Source organism: Balaenoptera borealis (genome assembly GCF_965194805.1).
Source record: "Balaenoptera borealis genome assembly, chromosome: X".
Lineage (NCBI taxonomy): Eukaryota > Metazoa > Chordata > Mammalia > Artiodactyla > Balaenopteridae > Balaenoptera > Balaenoptera borealis.
In genome coordinates, this window is record NC_138881.1 from 71,512,360 (window position 1) to 71,537,222 (window position 24,863).

At 35.3% G+C, this 24,863-nt stretch overlaps 1 protein-coding gene across 1 annotated transcript in view; it reads left to right on the forward strand.

Moving 5' to 3' along the window:
* Window positions 1-257: 257 nt before the first annotated feature.
* ZNF711 (zinc finger protein 711) overlaps window positions 258-24,863 on the forward strand; it is a 28,252-nt gene continuing 3,646 nt past the window's right edge. The window contains 11 exon segments of the mRNA XM_082377117.1: window positions 258-3,517; window positions 6,981-7,085; window positions 12,769-13,332; window positions 18,857-19,012; window positions 19,712-19,849; window positions 21,990-22,127; window position 22,834; window positions 22,836-22,885; window positions 22,888-22,914; window positions 23,000-23,047; window positions 24,468-24,611. Coding sequence (XP_082233243.1) covers window positions 7,007-7,085; window positions 12,769-13,332; window positions 18,857-19,012; window positions 19,712-19,849; window positions 21,990-22,127; window position 22,834; window positions 22,836-22,885; window positions 22,888-22,914; window positions 23,000-23,047; window positions 24,468-24,611 — 1,345 coding nt within the window. The 5' untranslated portion in view covers window positions 258-3,517; window positions 6,981-7,006.

The window sequence follows — 24,863 nt, forward strand, 5'->3', positions numbered from 1 at the left end:
TGGCATGAGCCCTCCCAGAGTCTGCCATCAGCCCCCTCCGACCTAGGTTTTTGTTTTATGGGATAAAATTTTCAACATGTAGTTAAAGCTGGTCTTCCTAAAGCTGGGCCGCCTTCAGCAGCAACTTTTTCTGGTCCCTCTTCCTCTTGTGTACTTTTGACATGATCCCACTGTCTTTGATGGTTGTTTTGCTCATTGACACAACAATATAACACAATTTCATCTTGCTTATTTCCTATCTCAAACCTGGAAATAAGTCCTCATACTTTTTCTGTGGAATAGTATTTAGAGACCTTTTTGTGCATCATTTTGTATATTTTTATTATAGACTAAAGGAAAAATATTTGTAGTCAATGTTGATTTAAGCTAGTTTTATTATAATGTTACTTAAACATAAATAACAGTAGAGCTATGTATAAATAAATATTGTAGGCTTACGGTGCTTATACAATTAGAAAACCAAAACAATAAACAACAAAACTAATAAATTAACAGCATTAATGCTATGCATTATACTGTTTTGCTGAAAGTAAATTACATTTCATAACATGAATATGACTCCACAATAGCATATTGAGCATATCTTATCTTATTGTATACTGTGGGATGACTCACTTGCCCCACCACTTTATTCCAACTACCAAGAAATTGTACTATGTACAGCACACCTGGTATACGACCAGACCATACAATTTACAAAGTCTGACTCCTTCATTTCATATCAACCCAAAACAATTAAAGTGGTACTCTCTGGTGTTGATGTGCTTGTAAATACAAAAACAAATGTGAGTGTTGATAATGTATGACAGTGTTCAGTTACAAAGCAGTCTTCTAGATGATTCTCAATATGCTTATGTTAATTTATTTTAGATTATTTCCTTGGGAGATGGCCAGGTGCCGGTTAAAGCAAGGAGTCTAAGAGTTTTCAGAGAACAGGTTGAAGTTAAAGGGAATGTATCTGATGACAAACTGTGACTTCGGAAGTACATGAGGAAGGAGAGACAGCAACATGTGGTTTATAAATGTACCATAGCAAAACACTATTAGTTAGCCAAGACTACCAAGGGAAGTAGAGGGAGTGAAGTGAGCAAGCTACAAAACAAAGCAAGCTACAAACTACAAAGAGTTTATAGCACCTAACTAATATTGGTCTTGGGGCTAATGTGAAACTGCAAAACGTTGAAGCATGACTATAAAAGCAACACTTACTATTTAAAATAATAGCACAAACAGCCATCCTTAACATAGTATTTAATTTACCCTTCAAATAAATATTGACCAAATATCTAAAAGATGTATGTTGGATCGTCTTCCACATGGTTGCCCAGCTGGGAGTCCTACAAGTCTCCTTCTCTCCTTGCCTGAATATCATCCTTGACTTCCAGTGGGAATTGACAGTAATGTTTAAGCAGGGGAATGAGATATCAGTTTTGTTTGTTTTGTTATGCAAAGTGATCTTTGTGGTGGTGTAGACTTTACACAGTAAAAGATATCAAGTGGAGTAAAGACAGACTTGTAGCCGAGAAATGAGTTAGGAGGCTATTGCACAGACCTATTTGCTGAGGGCCTCAACTGAAATGAAATTGGAGTCAGGAAGCTTGATCTGAGATATTTTTCTAATCTGGTGATTTTTGATTTCAGGATTTGATGGCAAATGGACCAGATGAACAAGTTAGGAAGGTGTTGCAGTAATCCAGATAAGAAGGGATGTGAACCCGAACAAGGTAATGATATTAGGAATGGAAAAAATTGGATGAATTCCACAGATATTAAGGAAGTAGAAGTCTCAGGACATTTTGATGGAAGAGATGTTTGGAGAAAGAGAGAAGAGCAAGGATTATCTTCAGGTTTTAAAAATTATCTACCACAATGTACTGTTCACAAAGGTTTTTAATGTAAAAACCCCACATCTTTCTCAGATCTTTCCATGTCTCCTATTGGAATTGTCACTGGGAGAAGACCTTTCAAATAGTATTTGCCAGGGTATCCAATGTAGAAACACAGCATGGATGGGAATATACTCATAAAAATACCTTTCTTCATCTAGGAGGGAAAATAAAAGTGTAAACAAATAATACCTACAGGGGTCAGCAAACTACGGTGCACAGGCCAAATCTGGATGGCTGCCTGTATTTTTAATGGCCTGAGACTAAGAATGTTTTTTACATTTTTAAATAGTTTTTAAACAGTCAAAGAAAAATAATTTTTCAAGACACTTTAAAATGACAAAATTCAAATGTCAGTGCCCATAAATAAAGTTCTACGGAGCACAGCCATGCTCATTTGTGTACATACTGTTTATGGCTGCACTGGGGCTACAGCTGCAGATTGAATAGTTGTGACAGAGACCCTATAGCTCTCAAAGCCTAAAATATTTACTACTTGGCTCTGTACGTAGACAGTTTGCAGACTCCCGGTCTTCTATAAGCCAGATACTGTGCCAGGGCTTTCACACCGTGTCTCTTTTACTTTTCTCAAAACCTTTAGTGGTATATTAGGTTATAGAGACATGGAGAAATTATCTAGCTGATGGAGAAAAATAACGTTTTATTTGTAAAATATTCAAATTATTTAGGCAAAGGTAATGTTACTTTTTCTTTTCCTTTTTTTTTAAGGATCGTACCCTTTCCCTCCTTAAACTCTGCTATTCATTCCAAATACTCATAGTACTAAAACTAAATTTCCAGAACATAAGGCCCTTTGCAAATGCAACCTTTTAGTCACATCGCATCACTCTTTTCACCACTGAATTTCTCACTGTTCTCCCATTTTGTTCAGACACAAGCTGAAAGTGACACATTCAAGATATTTAATATTCACTTCATTTAGGTCCTTTGTCCACCTTTCCCTTCTATGCTTTTCTTCACTTTACTTTCTTCATCGAATTGTCTACCATTAGGAAATATAAAAGAAATGAAGGAGGGAAACTGCAAAACACACAAGGGTTTCATTTGGGGGAGGTAAACCTTTTATCACTCTGGTCAGCCTAATTGGTCAAATCCTCGAGGGTAGGGCCGATTTTTTTTAACGGTATCCAACATCTATGAGAGGTTCAGTGAGTGGCCATTCAGATATTAATTCTCCCCCTCCCCCTCTTCCTCTCCTTTGAGAAACCTGGAAAACAGAAAATCTTCCCACGGAAACTCCTCAGGGTCGCGCCAACATCGAGGCTTGCGCACTGGGTCTCGGCCGGTGGCGCAGCCCCGGCTTGCAAGTCCGCGGGGTCTCCGGGCAGAAACCCAGCGCGGGCTTCTGGATCGACCGCGCGCGCGTGCGCGCTCCCCCCTCGGCCCCCTACCCTGCAGCAAGGGGAGCGTGACGTAATGCAACCTCAGCAAGTCAGCCGCGATATAAAGGAGGACTAGGCGGCGCGCCTCCCAGACGCAGAGTAGCTTGTGATTGGCTCGAGCTGCGGAACCTCGGAAACCCGAATGTGAGGAGCTTACGGATCCACAGCTGCCGCCCCCCGCAGAAATCCGGAGCGCGGTCAGAAGCCAACTGGCGGTGGCGGCTGCAGGTAAGGAGACTCCTGAGGAGAAAGTAGAGGGACTTGGGTCCGCTGCGCTCAGTGTCGTTAGCGTGAGTTGAGGAGAGGCTCCCACCCAGCGTGTAGTGTAGGACGAAGGGAACAATGGAAGTGGCGTCTAGTCCCTAAGCGTTCCCTCCCCCTCGGGCAGACAGTGTTTCTCCTCAGCAGCAGCGGGCGGCTGGAGGAATTGAGAGAATTACTTCCCCCTCAGCCGATCCGTTCTTCCCCAAGGCCAGAGCCCCCGGCGGCGAGAGCCGTCGTGGAGGCCGTCGGTGGTTTAGGGTGACGGGAAAATGGCGGAAAACAAAACAGTGAAGTGAAGAATGCGGCGGCCCCCTGGCATTTTCTCTCGGCGACCCCCCCCCCCCCGCAATATTCCTCTCGGTTGCATTGCCCCTACCTCGCCCCCGCCCCCCGCCTGCCGCGGATGGTAACCTTGGAACGCGCGAGGGATGGCGGCGTTTGCGAGAAGGTGGCACTGAATCGGGCATTTTAGGGGCTAGGGAGCCGTCAGAGCCTGGGGTGGGGGTGGGGGGCCGTGTGCGGCAACTGTCGCCTCCGTTAAAACACCACCATTTTGGTTCCCAGCCACCGTCTCCCGTGTAGCGGGGCAGAGGTAGCAGGAGGAGGATGAGGGGTTGGGCAGCACGGCGTGGGTAGCAGCGGTGGCGACCGCTGCACCAAGTGCAGGAGGAGGGGAAAGGGTATTCTTGTCTCTTCGGTCTCTTGACTTTCCACTGCGAAGGTTCTCTTGTTTGGTTGAAGATCCAGGCAGATGGGTAATATATGGGAGGGCACATGTGTGCGTTCTGCTCAAAATGATTGAAACTTGGCATGATCATGGGAAAGGGAGACTTCTGCGGGAAGAGGGTTGCGTCCAAAGCTGCAATACTGCTACTTGCCAGGGCTCCTTTGTCTCCTATCTCTGCTAATACTACTTTCACATTCTCTTGCTCTGCCGCCTTAGGATTTCTCTCCTGTCCTTCACCCTATTTACATTATTGAGAAGCTAGGTCCTGAGTGAACTATGTTTAGAGGAGACGAGGAGACGAATGAGAGTAAAATGTGGGGGGGGGGTTGTCTTGTTTTGATTTTTGTTTTCTGATTTCTGCTCCCCACATATTTATGGAAAGATGTTTACTTGAAGAGTACTTGGTGGTTACCTCCATTCAATAAGGATGTGAGATACACTCTTGAGAAGACTGAGAAGCCTAGCTATCTATTGGCTGTTGAATCCTTAACACACTGCTGTTCTCATACCTCATTCATTATTGATCTTATTGAAACTTCCTATATGGGAAGAAGGTGCTCCAATTTATTTATTTGGTATTCTTACAGTGTGATACTTCCCGTAATAGTTGCACTGTGTGTTAAAATTTTTACACTTCATTGAGCACTAGTGCAGATTTTTCTCTATGAATTTGGCAAGGGTAACGCTTGCCCTTGGTTGGTTCTCTTTCACTTTCCAAAATAAGGTATTGCTAGTGATTATTAAAATATGCTTTAGGGAAGATTTTGGTTTAATCAGGTAGTCGAATTCTAAGTGAAATAACGTTGCTTATGTCGTTTTAGGTAGTTGTTTCTGTTGCAATCCCTTCGGTTGCTTTTTAGATTAGCAGTTTTGAGCATATGAACCCTTCCAATCTCACCCTGCACATTAAAGTGTAAAGAAAAATTCTTAAGTTGTGTAAGAGATTTGGTTTAAAATGTTTTAAAATATCTAATTGTGAATTTTTTACAATAGGTAAAAAGAACGTTTTTCCAAAGAATGTAACGTAGTTCAGAAGGAAAAATAACAAAAAGAAAGTGCTGCAGATTTTATTTTACAATATGTAAGAAAATCAACAGTTTCTTCAGGATACTCATATTAAGGTGATTAACAAGTTACTTAATGTTTTATCTTTAATAATTAAACAAAATTAAGTGTTTAAAACATTTTAAAGACATCTGTAATTGTTCTATTAGTCATGTGATAAATAAAGCAATTACTCTAATTAAATTTGAAATAGTACACTGTTTTAAATGTTAAAAATAAGTCCTTATGGCATTTTAATTTATCTCTCTGAAGCCCCGGGTAGTTTATTGTGAACTCTCTTGACCCCTCTTGACTTCATTTTGAAGGCAGAAAATAATGTGGTATTTGAAAAAAGCGAAATATAGCTAAGAGTTTCTAAAAATTTGTAATTTTGCTCACACATGAAGTAATTTTGTTTGAATCATTTTAATATACAGAAAAGTAACCTACTGCTGTAGGATTTTGATATACATGACTCAAATGTTAATAAAGATTACTCTGTGAAACTTTCCTGCCTCTTTTACACCTATCAAATTTTAAGACAAGGGAAAAAATCTTAGTGATCTCTGGTACTTAAGGATAGATTAAGTTGTCTTACGTGGCAGCTTTCTAAAAGTTTCTAAAACTTAATGATGCAACCTCATCTTTTGTGTGATATAGCCCAATTTATTAAACATCCCTAACTAAAAATGAGGAAATGTTTTATAAAATTGACAGACTTTTTGGTTGATTTACTTAGAATCTTATGTTTGAAAGCGAAGTATACATGTAGTTGTAAGAAATACGTTGAGTTACAGAACCTGACTTTAGGTTCCATACGATCTGGTGATCTTAAATATAGGATAAGTCATTTGAAATGAAATAGGTTGAGCCCTTGCTTTCAAAACTAGCATGAGGCTAGTGTGACTTTATTAATCATTAATGGAAAAAATTAGTCATACAATTACAAGTAAAAGATATTCTGAAAGAACCAATTTACTAAATGTTTGTATGTGATTGATCTTATCTCCACTATATTTAGGAAGCAGTCATGTTTCATGAGTCCTCAAAACTGTGAGACAAGAGAATGTAGTAGAATAAGGCCAGACGTCCTTACTGGCTCAAAGAACTCCAGGGAAACTGGGATAGAACATTTTACATTATAAGTAGAACCCCGGGAGCCAGAGGTGAAACACACGTTTATCTGCAGAACTACGCTGCAGAGCTGAGCTGGGTCTGGAAGAAATGGATGAGAGCCACTGGATGAAATTCACTAATACTAGACACCTGAGTCCTCTAGTAATGTATAAATATCCCAACTATTGTCTGTTGTCATCTTGTTCTCTTTTTTCTTCTTATTTAATAACCTGTATTTTAAGTGGAACCTCAGTGCTACAGTTTTGTTCTTTTGCTTGCTTCTATCACTTCCCTATGGCTCATCACCCTTATTGTGCTTATTCTCCATTATCTTTGGTTTACTTCCATTTGACCCTTCTTTTATTTATGGTTGTCACATAAAGCATCTAATCAAGGTTTTTGTTTGTTTGTTTTGTTTTCCTTTGTAATGAGATTTGCACACCTGGTTGAGAGGCACATTTTCAATTGCATTATTTTCTCAAAGCAACTGACTTTGGCCTAAATGTATTTAAACTATTTTGAAAACCATTTCTTTTACAGAGGTTTGTGAATGAACTTTGCTAAGTATGGATTCAGGTGGTGGAAGTCTTGGATTGCACACATCAGACTCTAGAATGGCACATACCATGATTATGCAGGATTTTGGTAAAGCATTTTCTTTGTTATATTTTTTCTTTCTTTTTTAAAAGTCAGAACATACTAAATATCAAAACTGTATTGGAGAAGGGGAGAAATTACAATGAAAAATTGTTCTTTTGCCAGGAAAATACATTTGTAGGGCTTATTTTCTTAAAGTAAAGCTATGTGTCAGTAGTCTAGATAAAATCATTCTTATAATTTTGTGGGAAGGTTGAGGTAAGGAAACTTGGAATATAGTGGTAATATGTCATTGGAAATGAAAAACTCAATTTGCATACATACCTGCATCAGTTCTCATGTGTAGGAAATATTAAAATATAAAATACATTTTAAGTTGCATTGTTAATAAAGCTGGAAAAGGAAGTACTTCAGTCATTTCAAAGAAGTTAGATGCTTATATAGTGATAGAGGAATATCTTGCACTGGGTGATTAATTATATTCTGATGCCATATCCTCAGAAAGTTGTTACTAATAGCATTACCTTTTTCTTTTTTTTGAAAAAAAAAATTCCCCACTTTTGTGGCCAAGTTTTTCAGTAGCCTCTTAACAGTAGTCATTTTGATGAAGATGATAAGACTCCCTTGACAGTCAACAAAGAAACTGAATTTGGACAGGTTCAGTCTGAATGATAGAAGAGAGAGGTATCTGAAGTGTAAGAGGCAGGGATAGGGTGGTAAGAATTAAAGAAAAGATCAGAGTGAGAGTAGAAAAGACAAATGGCAAATTGGGACAAAAGGTAAACAGAAACATGAGATACTGTAGAATTGTTAAAGATGAAATTAGGAATGGGGGATTACAACAAGTGATACTTCACTCAATTAAGAAAATGCTCCTACTGTTTTCAGATAATATGGTTGAATATGTTATGTTGTCTCCTGTTGTAAAGCCCACAGTAATGAGAGCCAGAAGAACTAGATTCTAGTCTTGGCAGTCCTATTAAATTATCTGTGTAAATGGGCAAATTACATATTTTACTTTTATGAAGGGGTTGGACTAGAAAACATTTAATGTCCTCCCCAGTTCTCTGATTCCTTGACATTTCTGTCTGATGGTAAAGGTGCAATGCATAGATTAAGATTTAATATGGTGGGAATCGAGATGACTGTGTAGTTGATGAAATAGAAAGGAATTATGGATTTATTCTGCTGAAAGAGTCAGTAGTGAGTTGTGTTGATTATGGATGACTTAGAAGTGATTTTATGTGAAAAAAAAAGATAAGAATAAACTCTAGAAGAAGGACAAAAGGCTGAAGCATAAGAGATTTCACAAAGAATGTTGTGAATTCTTTGCTAGAGATAGTTTTTCAAATTCTGGAACACTTGAAACTCAGTGTGATAAATTAAGTTTTGGTTGAAATTTCAACTTTAATTTTTTACCTTTTAAAAATAAGATATTTTTAAATGGAAGAAAGGCAGTATTTTCTCCATTTAATACAAAATATTACCTACCCTGTAGCATCTGGTAAAGTGCCAGAACCCCCCTCACTCCTGAAGAAGTTGCCCATTAGCAAGTAAAACTTGATTCATTTCAAAGAGTGAACAAAATGTCTGATTGGTGCTGGTGAATATTTGCTTGGTGTTCCTCTTACCTTTCTTTCCACTGTTCCTCCTCAGTGTCTTGAGGTTTAATTAATCCCTTATTATATCTAATACTAAGCTTTCCAAATTCAAAAATTGATTAGAAATTAGAAACATTCTCTTTAAATTTTTGCTAACATCAAAACTTAGATATCTGCAATGCCATAAATTAATTATACTTGTGAAACATAAGAGTTTAGCATACATAGGTAGAGCTAGCCAAGCAAACACACTGTGTGGTACAGGATCTCTAAATTCTGTAAGGGTTTTGGTTGGTATGAAATGGCTACTATATTAAGAATCTGAACTATTAATTTAATTCAGAAGTTTATTGGACCAGTTTCTTTTGAAGGATACTTCAGAGTTTAAATTTTACAGTAGTATGCTTTATGTAATAACTTGTGCGTGTCTCAGTATAATAGTTGCCCTTGGAATCTGTGCCATTGAATTTAATTGTTGTTTAAGATTTTATTGCTGAAAAAAGTCCATATTGCTTTGGGACTTAAGTAGCAAAAACCCTTAGATGGTGGCCCAAGACGGACCCAACAAATACCAAATTTTATGCTGTCTATCTGGTGAAATTCCAGGTATTCACATTTAAATTAAATAACTTTAGTAAAAAGGGGAATGCTTGAAATAATGACTTGTTTCTTACTGTTATCTGGTTATCTAATTGATTTCACACTTTTTAAAAGATCTTCATATCATTTATAATTTGCTACCTAGTGAGATAAATTTTAATGCCCTTTAATGCTGCTTACTAAATGCCTTAAATTTTAAACGAGTGACTCTATGGTAGGTCTTCTTATTCTTTCTCTTTCAAACTCTTCCTTTAGTAGTCACTCACTTGATTAGCCCTATAAATTCCTTAAAAAATACTCTCTAGAATAAGTAAATTCTATTCTCCTCATTTAGGCAAGTTAAAAAAAAAAGCCAGTCTGGAGTAAAACAATTGAGTTCAGTTCCCAGCTTGAACCTTGGGCAAGGTTATTTATTTATTTATTTATTTATTTATTTATTTTAACATCTTTATTGGAGTATAATTGCTTTACAGTGGTGTGTTAGTTTCTGCTTTATAACAAAGTGAATCAGTTATACATATATCTCCATATCTCTTCCCTCTTTCATCTCCCTCCCTCCCACCCTCCCTATCCCACCCCTCTAGGCGGTCACAAAGCACCGAGCTGATCTCCCTGTCTGTGCTATGCAGCTGCTTCCCACTAGCTATGTATTTTACATTTGGTAGTGTATATATGTCCATGCCACTCTCTCACTTTGTCCCAGCTTACCCTTCCCCCTCCCCGTGTCCTCAAGTCCATTCTCTAGTAGGTCTGCATCTTTATTCCCATCTGAGCAAGGTTATTTAACCTCTCTAAACCATAGTTTGTTCATATTTAAAATGGGGATAATAACACTCACCTTATTACACAGTTCTGAGGCTTAAATGAGATAATATATGTAAAAGTATTAGGTTGCTTGGTGCATAGTACTCAATAAATATAGCTAGAGTATAGCTAAAATAAGTGACTTTGTTTAGAAAGTCAGTGAAATCTAACAGATGAGTTGATAAGAGGAAAGAGCAAAATTTAATAAAAGACATCTTGGATCTTGGTCTGAGTAATCTGCCAATGCCCTGTGAGGAACCCATCAATTCTTGGTCTAAGATCCTTAAATTATTTTGTTCAGGGCAAACAAGGATGTTTGGATTTTTTTGGTTTAGATCTGATTTATTTTGACCTGTAAGTTCCTGCTAGAGTAAAGACTAGGTAAACTGAAAAGCACTTATTCCTTCTTCTTAGAATCCTCCCAAACAGGTTAATCTGAACCCAAGCCAGCACTAGCATTATTCTATCCTTCCATCCTTCCCTAGTGTCTACTCTCAGGAACCAAACTACTCTCCAGCAATGTTCTAAAATAAATGGATTTCCCATATTTTAAGTCTAACTTATGAAAAGATTTTATAAAATACGAATTTCATTGTTCATATACATAGAATTGCAATACTGTGAATTTTATAGGGTTAACATTTAATTTTTCCCTGCTAAAAACCACATTTCCAGTCTGGTTGAATACTAAATTTGAACCTCACCTTCTCCCTGTCTCCAAAAATGGCCAGTGGAGTAACAAGTGAATAGAAAGCACTTGTTCTATACATACTCCCTTTGTCTACCAGATTTTCAAGGTTGAGGCTGTGTCCTTTTGGGTAATATGGTGGTTTAGGTGAGAGTTTGAGAATAGTGAGAAGGCTACAGAAGGGTTGAAAGGAAGATAATCCTGAAAGGCAGCTTTTCCCTTCTCACCTTATTTTTTGATGTGTTAGGGTATTAGTAGCGTTTACTGGTCTCCATCCTAACTTGCTAACAAACTTCCATAATGAATTGGTTAATAACAGTGAACAGTGTATAACAAATGGTACTCTTTCAGGTATTACTGTATAGAAAGTGATCATTATGTAGAAAAGGCTTTGTACCGGATTATTTCATGTAGGTAATTTTGTTGTAACCTGGTCCACAAACTCTGTTAATTTGTTTACTATACCACCTCAGAGAGAATGTAACAGAATTACTCATGAAGGAATTTTACACTCTTACAGTATTTACAAGGGGGGTAGGAGTTGGTTTTTACCGTGCTACTCAAGAAAAACGTTATTTAAAACTTTATTCCTGCAGATTTACTAATTTAGAATTTAATATAATTTAGAGTTTGTATGTATGTTTTTTAAATAAACCAAATCTTTGTCTAAAATGAGTTGTTTTTTTTTCTCCTCAAATCAGATGTTAAAGGATGCTTTCCATTTTTGAATATAGTAATTCTTGTAAAATAAAGAAGTTCAGGGACTTTTATGTTTATAATACATATTTTCTAATGTATTAAGCTTGTCATATTTTATTAACTCAATTTAACATATTAGCAACCTTTTATGTTTGTGTGTCCTTTTTATTTTAATTTTAATTTTTTGAAATGCTAGACTCACAGGAAGTAGAAAAAATAGTATATAGGGTCCTGTATACCCTTTACTCATCTTCCTCCAACGGTGACATCTTTATAATAACTGTAGTACAGTATCAAAAGCAGGAAATTAACATTGGTACATTACTGTTAATGGGACTACAGATCTCATTCAGTTTTCACCATTTGTGTGTGTGAGAGTGTATATAGTTCTATGCAGTTTTATTTCATATATAGATTTGTGTAGACACCACCACAATGAAGATACAGAATGGTTCCGTCACCATATATATGCTATGCCAAAATAGTCACACACACCCCCACCCTTGGCAACTGCTAATCTGTTCTCCATATCTATAGTTTTAGAATTTTGAGAATGTTATATAAATGATTCCATTTATACATTATACAGTACAATAACCTTTGGTAATTGACTTTTTTCACACAGCATAATTTTCTAGCAGTTGATTCAGGTTGTTGAATGTATCAATAGTTTGTCCCTTTTTTTATTGCTGAGTAGTATTCCATAGTAAGGATGTGCCAGAGTTGGCTTAATCAACCATTTACCTGCTAAAGGACATTTGAGTTGTTGTGTTTTTGTTTTTGTTTTTTGCTACTAGGAATAATAGCTACTATGCACTGTTATGGATATTTATGTACAGCTTTTTGTGTAAACATATTTTAATATCTATGGGAGAAATGCCACAGAGTACAATTGTTAGGTTGTATTGGTAAGCACATGTTTTTTATAAGAAACTGGGCAAATTATTTTCCAGAGTGGCTGCTGCCATCACGTATGAGAGATCCAGTTTCTCTGCATCCTCACCAACCTGTGGTGTTATTATTTTTTATTTTAGTTACTCTAATTAGTGTGTAGTGATATCTCAGTGTAGCTTTTTTTTTTTTTTTACTTGAAAATAAAGTACATTCTTTTTAAGTTCTTAATTTAGATTTTACTAACATCGTTTTCACCCATCTCCACCCCAATTCCTGGTTGGTGATGATTTTTATTACAGTTAAATTGTCAGTCGTTCTTTAAAATGATAGTTTGCCCAGGACTGTTTCATATTTAAAAACTATTTTATGTCATCTGATATATACATACAGTACTTTTAATTAATAAAATAACTTTACTTTTTTTGGATAATTGTTTGTATTGTAGTGGCTGGAATGGCTGGTACTGCACATATCGATGGAGACCATATTGTTGTTTCAGTTCCTGAGGCTGTATTAGTTTCTGATGTTGTCACAGATGATGGGATAACTCTTGATCATGGCCTCGCAGCTGAAGTTGTCCATGGGCCTGATATCATCACCGAGACTGATGTAGTAACAGAAGGTGTAATTGTTCCTGAAGCCGTACTTGAGGCTGATGTTGCTATTGAAGAAGATTTAGAGGAAGATGATGGTGATCACATCTTGACGTCTGAGCTAATTACGGAAACTGTTAGAGTACCTGAGCAGGTTTTTGTGGCTGACCTTGTTACTGGTCCTGATGGACACTTAGAACATGTGGTCCAAGATTGTGTTTCAGGAGTTGACTCTCCCACAATGGTATCAGAGGAGGTTCTTGTAACTAATTCAGATACAGAAACTGTGATTCAAGCAGCTGGCGGTGTTCCTGGTTCTACAGTTACTATTAAAACTGAAGATGATGATGATGATGATGATGATGATGATGATGATGATGTCAAGAGCACTTCTGAAGACTACTTAATGATATCTTGTAAGTGAAACTTAAAGTCCATAATTACTTGGTAGAAACTGATTTATGTATAACATGGACAGGTTTTCTGGGATGGGGATCTAGTCAATAAAAGTCATGGGGGTGATCTTTTTGAAAAATAATTTTTTTTCAAAGCTGTGTTGAGATGCTTTTTTGAATTTGTTCATGTTTTTAATTTATGAAAATTTATACCCACAATGGAGTAAAATAATGCAATTTATTAATATCTTAGAACAAAAATACAGATTTGGAAGGTTCAAAGAAGAACATTAAGTGAAAATATTTTAATGATAAATATATATATTTCAAAATGGGAAGTTTATTTCATGCAACCACTGCTTTCTTTTTAATATGACAGGTACTGGAGTTGTCAGTTCAGTTTTGCTTAGGAGTTTAAGCATAGCATGTTAAGAAATATGATTAGTTTTTTGAATTAAATACTTGAAAAGTAAATAATCAACTCAGATTGTGTTCTACAGTTCTGCCTGTGTTTGTTTTCTGTTGTCTATATATGTGTCTGTATAGTCTATGCAAAAATACTTTAAACATATTTATTTCAGACTGCTTTACGATGTCCTTAAGACATTCTATCTGAATGAGGAAGATAGAAATATCTTATTCTCATTTTAAGTGGTAAGTTTGCCTGAACAGCAACAATAATAAAAAATCTCATAAGTTATTGATGGAGCTTGAGGAAGAAGTGGGTCTATTCTTTATAAAATTTGAAGGCATTCCTTTATTAAAAAAATCCCTTTAAAACTTAAATAATTTTTTATTTTAGAAAATAGAATATACAAAAATTAATATTTTTTATATCATTCATTCTCTCACCACCCAGATCCCTAACTTTTTATAATGGTTAGAATATTCAAATTGGGACTAGTTACTCTTTTTTTTTATTTTTTTAATTTTTATATTTATGGCTGTGTTGGGTCTTCGTTTCTGTGTGAGGGCTTTCTCCATTTGCGGCAAGTGGGGGCCACTCTTCATCGCGGTGCGCGGGCGTCTCACTGTCGCGGCCTCTCTTGTTGCGGAGCACAGGCTCCAGACGCGCAGGCTCAGTAATTGTGGCTCACGGGCCTAGTTGCTCTGCGGCATGTGGGATCTTCCCAGACCAGGGCTCGAGCCCGTGTCCCCTGCATTGGCAGGCGGATTCTCAACCACTGCGCCACCAGGGAAGCCCCGGGACTAGTTACTCTTTTTAACCATTTTCATTTATTTTATTTTATTTAGTTTTCCCTTTTTTTCTTCATCGCTTAATCTTTAATTCATTTTTTTACCTCTTGGTTTCTGTTGACCATTGAATCTTTCAGGAGTTAGAGAATAAATTGCCTTGAAATGTCTCAATGGTAATTTTAAAAGTCCTCTTTTTTTACCAAGATATCTTCAAACTACTCAAGGGGTAAAATTGAGGACTTAAAACAGACTGTTATCTTATTCCTAAATCCCTAACTATTCCTGTAAGGAAATCTTATCAGCAGCTGAGTTTTTGTGGTAGGGAGTTTGTCTTCTCTCAGTCTCTGAGGTGCATCTGAGTTTTTTCCACTTTCAGACCAAATGTCACAATTTCTTTATCTTAGCAGTTGGTTAGGCTCTTCCACTTGTGCCAAGTAACTTGGAAATTAATATAGGATAACTGTATCTGTCTAAAGTTATCCCAGGTGTGCTTTTCTTTAAAAATACCTAACACCCTCAAAACATTTATGGGTGATGATTTTCTTTATGAAAAGCTTCACCGGAGAAAGGGGGTTCCTTTAAATAATGAACCAATATAATGCATTCAAATTATTTTTTTTACCTATAAAATCAGTTTTTATTTCTTTCAGGAAAATAATTTTGTATAAAGCAAAATATATTGGTAGGGTCATTATGGGAGAGGTCATGAAACCTCACCAATTTCAGGGGTAAAAGAGAAAAGCTAACACCTTTGTATTTTTTTTAGTATAATAGCTTTATTGAGATATAATTCACATGCCATACAATTCACTCCTTAAAGGTGTGCAATTCAGTGGTTTTTCATATATTCACAGAATTGTATCACCATCACCATAATCAATTCTAGAATTTTTTCTTCCCCCCAAAAGAAACCCCCATACCCTTGAGCAATCACCTCTGCCACTCCACTCACCCCTCAGGCAACCACTAATCCAAATTCTTTCTCTATAGATTTGCTGGTTCTCAACATTTCATGTAAATGGAATCATATAATATATGGCCTTTTGTGTCTGGCTTCTTTCTCTTAGTATAATGCTTTCAAGGATCATCCATGTTGTAGCATGCATCAGTCCTTCATTCCTTTTTATTAATGAGTAATATTTCATTATATGGATATACAGTTTATTTATCAGTTCATCAGTCGATGGACATTTAGGTTGTTTCCACTTTTTGGCTGTTATGAATAATGCTGCTCTGAACATTCATGTACAAGTTTTTGTGCACATAGGTTTTCAGATGTCTTGGATATATACACCTGGGAGTGGAACACCTTTGTAATTTAAATATTACTAATTTTTGTTTGTTTCATCATTGCATAATACGGATCCATTACACATTGCCTCACCGCATCCCTGTGGTACATCAATATACAGTTGACCCTTGAACAACACAGGTTTGAACTGTGTGGGTCCACTAATACGAAGATATTTTTCAATAAATATATACTACAGTATTACATAATCTGAGGTTAATTGAGTCCGCAGATGCGGAACTATGGATACGGAGGGGCAACTCTAAAGGTATACATGGATTTTCGACTATGTGGAGAGTCAGCACCCCTAAGCCCTGCATTGTTCAAGGGTCAGCTATAGTCTATACTGATGTCATATTCACCATATAATTTTGGTAGATGTAACATGAAAGGGGTACAGTAAAAAGCCTACTTAGTTTTAAAAAGGAATATTATACTGTACATTTTGCTAAAATGAAATTTTAATCAAATTGTACCAATGGGCTATAGAAGAATATTGAACGATAGCAAACTTTGTAGGGTTGGCAAATAATGCACCTTACTGTTTTATTTTTTTTAAATTTTTATTGGAGTATAGTTGCTTTACAATGTTGTGTTTGTTTCTGCTGTACAGTAGAGTGAATCAGTTATACGTATACCTATATCCCCTCTTTTTTAGATTTCCTTCCCATTTAGGTCACCACAGAGCACTGAGTAGAGTTCCCTGTGCTATACAGAAGGTTCTCATTAGTTATCTATTTTATACATAGTGTATATATGTCAATTCCAATCTCCCAATTCATCCCACCCCCCGCAACTTACTGTTTTAATGTTATATTTAGCACCAGTAGAATTCTGCGTTGTATATAATATTACCCACTTATTACTGGCTGGGATGTCATGTGGGTTGGGAAACAACACCGTGGGACTTGAATGTTGTAAGCCTTATAACAAAAAGGTTAAGCTTGAATTTTGGGTATTTTGAGTACTATCTGTGTAAAGAAGAGTCTTTCAGGATCTATTTCTAAAATCTGTTGATTGCCTGTTAAATCTTTGTTAACTTTGTACTTTCTATAACAAAGGATACAGAATAAATCTTGGTGAAGTTGATGGTTTATCTCTTAAAACTGTACAGTAACATATTTAATAACTATCATCGTCTATGAACTTAAAATACAGAACAAGTTTAATTACTCAATACATTTCAAAATTGTTCATTCTGAGGAATCTAATTAAGTAGAAAATAATGGATACATTAAACTGTGGACCTCGAGGAAAGGTATAAATGTAATCAGAATAGCACCAGTAATTTCAACACTTAAAGCAAAAATTATGGTACAAAACTTTTGAGAAATGACCAAACAAATGTCTATTTCATTTCTTGAGTTTTAATTTTGTGAATTACAGTTTTAATTCAGTTTATCCCAGGAGGAACTGTGATTACTTTTAACCATTGAAGTGTAATAAAGTAGTATTTATCAGATGAGAGTACTTTTTTCATTAATTTACTGTTAGTGCAACCTAAGAAATTCATATTTTGGACACTTTTTGAGTGTTTTATATCCTATGTCTTTATTTCCAAGAATGAGAAAGTACTTTTTTTCTGAAGACTTAACTTGCCTCTTAATTTTTTTAATGATCTCATTGTTTTATTCAACGTATTTTAAAAGAGAGGCTGTTAAAAACCAGTAATATCAGATTCTTCCTCATCTTTTTTTCTTTCATTTTAATCTGTCCCATTGTGAAAAAAATATTTGCCAAAAAAATACTAACAGAATTAGGGTTTATGATGGAATGAAATTTTTTTTTTCTGTTTATTATGATCATTTAGGTACTCTCTTTCATAGACAATAAACTATTTGAACTCTTAAGTAGTGTGGAATCATTTATATTTAATCACAAAGTTAAAGTAGTTTTACATTGTAAAAAGAATTTCTGAAATGTGTTTTCACCATTTTGAAAGGCCAAAGGAATATTTTTGAATTTGCATGTATCAAATTTGAAACTGAGGTAGAGAAAATCTAGACTTTGACCCATTTAGATCTTACTGAAATTCATATTTTAAGAGTACTGAGTTAAAAACTTTTTAATGTCACTTTATTCTGTTTTCAGTAGCTCTGGAATTGTTTAGATATAGTCAAGCCTTCATGATTTTGTTTCATATATGATACTATGATACATATAGTAGGGAGGAGCAGATTTTCAGTTTAGGTTACATTTCAGTTTTTATGGGGACAGGACAAGCATTGAAATAAAAAATGGTAGGCATATAATCTTTGGGGGAGTATATTGTTTAATATTTATGTCCAAAGAGCAAACTTTATGAATATAATGTATTCATTGCATAGTTTATGCACAGTATTCACTTGAAACTAAATGCTATTCTTAAAGAATCAAATTTTTAAGTATACTTAAAATGTAAGTAATTATTGTTGCTTTATTTTATATATGATTTGAAGCAAATCATATAATGGTAAACCTGGAAGTATACAAAATTTCTGATTTGAAGTTGCCTTTCGTTGACTCAACAGGAATTAAAAGTATTTACTAAGATTTTATTTTTATGATTTTTGAAAAGCCCTTTTTATAAAATAATTCAGGTTTTCTGTTTTCTCTTTTTTTAAATACTAGATTTCATATGTTAATTGGTTTTAGTATACTGCTATTTAATTTGGGAATTGTTTATGTCAGCTTATTTCATGAGTACTATATATTTTATGTTCTAATTTTTGTTATTAATTTTGGTGTTAGGATTTAGCTTAAAATGTTGAACGTAATGGAAGATTATTTAATCTTTTCCCAAACCACTTTAATTAAAGCTGTATGGTTAAGAGTATTTCATATACATAAACTGAAATCTGTGATTATGTCTTTTATATAATTATGATCATGTAGTATATCTGTCTTGTATACTTTTTTTCATGAAATATACCACTTTTAATGGTTGCATAATAGGTCATTAATTGAATATAGTGGGTAGGTGGTTAACACATTATTTCACATTGCACTAATACTTAACACCCACTAAATGTCAATGGTACTTTTTGACTGAAACAGTTTCCCGTTTATATTTTACAGTGGATGATGTTGGGGAAAAATTAGAGCATATGGGGAACACACCATTAAAAATCAGCAGTGATGGTTCACAAGAAGATGTTAAAGAAGATGGATTTGGTTCAGAAGTAATAAAAGTGTATATATTTAAAGCTGAGGCTGAAGATGACGTTGAAATAGGTACAAATAATAATTTTAATTTATTGCTATAATGGTTAGGAATTAGAACTTCTCTTTTCTGGAGACTAAGTTCTAATATTGTCTTCAAAGTGCAACTCTTATAAAAGGTTTCTTTGGGGATAGAATATTTAAAAATTATATATAAATATAAAGCAAGGATAGAGAACAAGTCATCTTAGATACTTTTAAACTTGAGTAGAAGAGTCCAGTTGAAATTTCAAAACATATGAGTGGAGGGGATTTGGTTTAGAGTAGGAAATTATGAGTACTTAAGGGCAGGCTAGAGGAAGGGTGCTTTGGATTTTAATCCTAGTTCTTCCATTTAGCTGAGTGGCCTTTGGTGAATTACTTAACCTTCTTCTGCCTCAGTTTCCTCATCCATAAAATGGCCATAATGGTAGTAACTACCTTATAATGCTATTGTGAGGATTAAATGGGTAAATACATGTAAAAGACTTAAATAGTGCTTGGCATATACAAGTGTAATGTAAGTGTTAACATTTGTTGTTATTTCTTAGTGATGACTGAAAATTTAAAGTGCAATTTATAAGAAAATTCTCTTGACACTTAGAAATTTATGTTGGAATATTTGAGGGGGAATATTTTTCTAAAGGAAAATATTTTTATGTATCCTTCTTATTAATTTAGGGAATTATTCCATGATACTTACTGATTTTGATACATGTTTTAACTTTTAAGGTGGAACGGAAATTGTCACAGAGAGTGAGTACACCAATGGGCATTCTGTAGCTGGAGTGCTTGACCAGAGCCGAATGCAGCGGGAGAAGATGGTTTACATGGCAGTTAAAGATTCTTCTCAAGAAGAAGATGATATCAGTAAGAAAAAAAGGCACTGTAGTGACTTATCAGTAGTCATCATGCATTCTTAAAAAAAAAAAAAGCAATCTCATATTCAAGCACTACATAGGAACAAAGTTCAATAAAATAAGTCTGACCCTTCGCTATAATTAATTTAAAGGAAAAGGGTCCTTTTGACTATCCGTGCATGCATGTATTGTTCAAATGAGCAAACATAAAATACTGTGTCTGAGATACTAGGGTTACAGAGATCAGCAAAATATGGTTCCTGACTTTAGGAGAGCCCACAAATATGTAGGGAATTACTGAGAATCTACTTTGTATATGTTATTGAATATGCTGCATATATAATATCTCATTTAATTCTCATAATTCATCTCTGAGGTAGGTGGTATTATCCCTGTTTTATGGAAGGAGAAAGTGCTCAGGGAAGTTAAGCAGTTGCCCAAGGTCATTCCAGTATTAAACGAGGAAGATAGGATTTGAACTCATGTCTGCCTAACTCTGCTGTCAGTGATCTTTGTACATGGCAGTGAGCACTGTTGACCTCTCTCTGAATTTAGCAGTAGAAGGGCTAGCTGGTTGTTTACCTTCTGCCACTGAGAGATTAGCTGAGTAAGTATTCTTCCAAGTCAAGCCACCAGGATTTTTACTTATTATGCCATTGATGGTCTCCAAGTAGTTGCTGTTTAAAGTTTCTTGCGGCTGAGTACCACAGGGTGAAAAAAGCTCCTCACATTTCCCTTCCTGCCATGGTACACATTTCCTTATGAAGATGTTTTTCTTTCTTCCTACTTTCTCCTCACCTCAGTGTAGGAATGCAGCCCTTCCCTAAGGCTTTTTCTGTCTTCTTGCCATGCTGAGACAAAAACTACTTTGTTTTGCCCTAGAAGAGCAAGAGCCTCCACTTCAGTGCATTACCTTGACAATAGTTAGCTTTACCTATACTGCACTATGATCCCCACTCCTCAGATTTCCTCCCCTAGAAGTCATAGGGAGCTGAATTCCAATCCCAAACAAACATGAATAATATAACACAGCTGAAAATGTCAAAACAAATGAGTCTAGAGGATTTGGTTAGAGAGAAAAAGAATTAATTTCTATTTGGGCTCTAGATTCTTTCTTTTCTTTTTTACTCATTGGTCAGGAGACTGAAGGTTAGGTTAGCTGATGCCAGAATTCCACAGGGATGTGCAAAACTTAGACCAATGTTTCCTTCTGGTTAATTGAAAGAAGGGAAACCTAGGAGAAGAGGGATACTTTTTTCCCACATTTTTTCCACATTTTTCAGTATTGAGTAGGGACTTCCCTAGTGGTCCAGTGGTTAAGACTCCATGCGTCCACTGCAGGGGGCGTGGGTTCGAGCCCTGGTTGAGGAAGTTCCACATGCCGCACCTCGCGGCGCGGCCAAAAAAAGAAAAAAATATTTAGTAGAAAATCCCAGTATGTGAATCAAAGGAAAAGCGTAAATTCAAGCCAATTTTCTACGTTAAATCCAAATGGATTATTTCACATAAAATATACTTACTGACCTTCTAGGTTTAAATTCTTTTACACTAATCCGATGTTTTTTTAAATGTCTCACTTAATGCTTTCGTCTTCAGTAGGGTCTCTGAAAATCCTGCCTGTTAATGGGTGTCCACATAGCCTTGAGCCGCCAGCATTTTATATTATAACCGTATATTATGGTTTTACTTACTTTCATTTTTAATTCTTTTTCAATTACTAGTATTTTTGACAATTTTTCATTGCATGTACAGTACTGCATTTAATTTACATGTGGGATAGCATGGACCACTTTCTAGTACTGATTCTATGGGAAGTGCCTTCTGAGTTCTGAAGAACTATCAGGCAGAATTATGGAATACAACTCTTCTTATAAATTCCTAATGCCCAGTGGACTGTGAAATTAGTCAATATATTTCAGGCGCACGTTTTATATAATCTAAAAGTCATTTTCGTAGGACTAGGTTTTAAGAGGAGGATAAGAACTTTGATAAATTACTGTCTCCTAGTGGCACCAGCCTGCGAAGTGCCTAATGTAATTTTTAAATTAACCAAATCGAAATCTTGAAAGTTGAAAGATAATCGTTTGGAAATTTTTACCCATTTATTAAATACTTGGGGTTATAAACAAGCAATTATTTCTAAAATTTAGGTTGCGCTGAAATAGCAGATGAAGTTTACATGGAAGTCATTGTAGGGGAAGAGGAAGGAACTTCTCTCCCTGAGACTCAGCTTGAGGACTCTGATGTTAATAAAACAATTGTCCCTGTTGTCTGGGCTGCGACATATGGTAGGACACTGGCATTTTTTCACCTGATAAGTACATAACATATCTATTTGATCAGCCTTTAGGTCATTAAATATGCTGTGCTAATGCCCCCCATGAGTTGGCTAATACTATAAAATGTTTTGCTGTGGACTGATTCATCTCTAGTTACTTACATAATTTTTGTACCACATATCTTGTGTTATTTACAATGAACCTTGCTTAATGCACTTTGTTTTTCAGAAGGATTTATTTTAAATCCTACATGTATAAGTGAGTGCCATAAAAAGTTTTATTTTTCTAAAATAGGAATATCCTTTGAAAATTGATCCTTCCCCTTTTGGAAAAACTTATTTTATGTTTTAACACCACAAATAATAAGATATTGGGGTTTTGAAAAGGAACAGAAATCCAGGTGTGCTCTTCTAGGAAGTACGTAATGAAAGGTAAATTTATCAAGTTATTTTTTCCCTTTCTATTTTATCTCATTCTTACTTAATTTACAAGATGGTCCAGGTATACTCTTTACTTTGAAAAATTTTGTTGTTCAAATGCATTAATGTATCTTAACTTGGTTTTTCCAAAGGTTCATTCATTCAACAGTCATTTATTGAGCATCTTCAATTTTGAGGGCATTCTGCAGAAATATCTACCCAGGTTTTATTTGAAAAGTAAGGTTGTCCTAGATGTTAGTAGTTCGAAGGATGCTGACAGCAGCCCTTATTTTCAGTGTGTGATATTATCTAATCCATGGGAGTGGAAGAACTCAACAACAACAAAAAAATGTTTAATCCAAGGAACGGTGATCAAAGTAAGATTTTGTAGATTAAGATGTGATCTACTAGTAATCATTATACTCAGTCTTATCAGTTTTTAATTCGTCTTTTTTTTTTAAGGAGATGAAAGAAGAGTTTCTCGAAGGTATGAAGATTGTCAGTCATCAGGTGAGAGAGCATTATATGTGAGATGTAAGTTAAGTAGCTGGTTTTGTGTACTGCTTGGTAGATACAGAGTTATTAGTTTGTGTATACAGACCCATTTGTTAGACTCTTACTTGCCTGGTCATATCTAGTTAGTTAGAAGAGTTTACCTCTTTGGGAAATTGATTAATTTATATAGAGACATAGCGTGTGTTATTCTGTGAATGCAGTTCATTTTAGATTTACCTCGGGATTTCCCTGGTGGTCCAGTGGTTAAGACTCTGCCCTTCCACTGCAGGGGGCACGGGTTTGATCCCTGGTTGGGGAACTAAGATCCCATATGCCATGCAGCATGGCCAAAAAGTAAAAATTAAAAATTAAGAAAATAGATTTACCTCAAGATACAAATATCAGGCCACTTACTACATGGGCCATAAAAAAGTTACTATGGAAAAAATTATAAAATAGGAATTATTCTGACATGGAATTAAAAGTTGTCAATGATATCAACCACTTGTTAATGTCTTCCTTGGGATGGAACTATTTTTTTAATTTCTATGGCAACCAGTAGATTTATATAGCTGTTACATAAAGTTCATGTGTCAGTGTAAATTTTTTTTTTTAGTTTTAATACACTTCATATAGTGTTATTTATTCCATGGTTGATAGTTCTTTTTATTTTCTTACACAAGGAGACTTTTTCTTATGATGAAGTGTCTATTTTGTTTCTAGCTTTAGGAGGTATTTGACTCTCTAACTGTAGATTTCAGGGGAATTAATGAGAGGCATATATATCATAGCATTTAAGCTAAACAGTTTCTTAGGGCTACACTTTTAAACTGAATTGCATAACACAAGGGATTGTGAGAACTGAGATTTTATTAAGTACTTTATTCTATAAACACTGATCCCACTGAAATTGCAGTAGATTGCCTGCCACATTTATCTTAACACTTAAAAAAATCAATCTTAATACTTTTAACATTAAGTAAACTATTCTAAAGCATAAATACAAGAAATCTGTTGTTTGTCATGTATTACAGTTACCATGATTGTATTGGATAACTGACATGTGTAAATTTCTTTGCTAAATCTCTTTAATTTCATCAGCCTTCATCGATGAGAAATTGATCTGATATCAAGATTTTGTTTATGGTCATAAAATTCAGTTTCTTATGTTTCATTCACCTTATCAGTTTGTTCCTTTAGGATGAATAAATTGGGATATTTTGAAGTTACTTTCACATGGTATCGTATTTAAAGTATTTGCATATACACATGTGTGTGTAAGAGTATAAAAGAGAGAGAAGGAGAAGATGGGTGTACTTTGTGAAATTTAGTACTGCAATGGCAACTGAATGCCATGTCTTCTCTAATTCATCTAACCAAAACCAAAAAAGTACAAATATATGTAGTTTAATGGTGTATCGATTTTTTTTTCCAGGAAATACTTTGGACTCAACATTAGAAAACAGAAGTAGTACAGCAGCACAATACCTTCAAATTTGTGATAGCATTAATACAAACAAAGTACTTAAACAAAAAACTAAGAAGAGGAGAAGGGGAGAAACGAGGCAGTGGCAAACAGGTAAAATATTAATACATTACTCGATGAATATTATAATTATTTGAAATGCAGTAGTATTTTTTGTAACCCAAGAATATGCCAGTTGTTTGTAGTTAGTCCTACTCCCATGTACCTACTTGTGTTTGATCTAAATAGTTGGGTTTTTTTAAATGTTCTACTGGTACTTAATAAAACTATGCTTGTTTGCTTTTTACCCAAATGATGTTTTTAAAGAGAATTTTCAGATTGGTTTAACAATAAAGGGTGCCTATT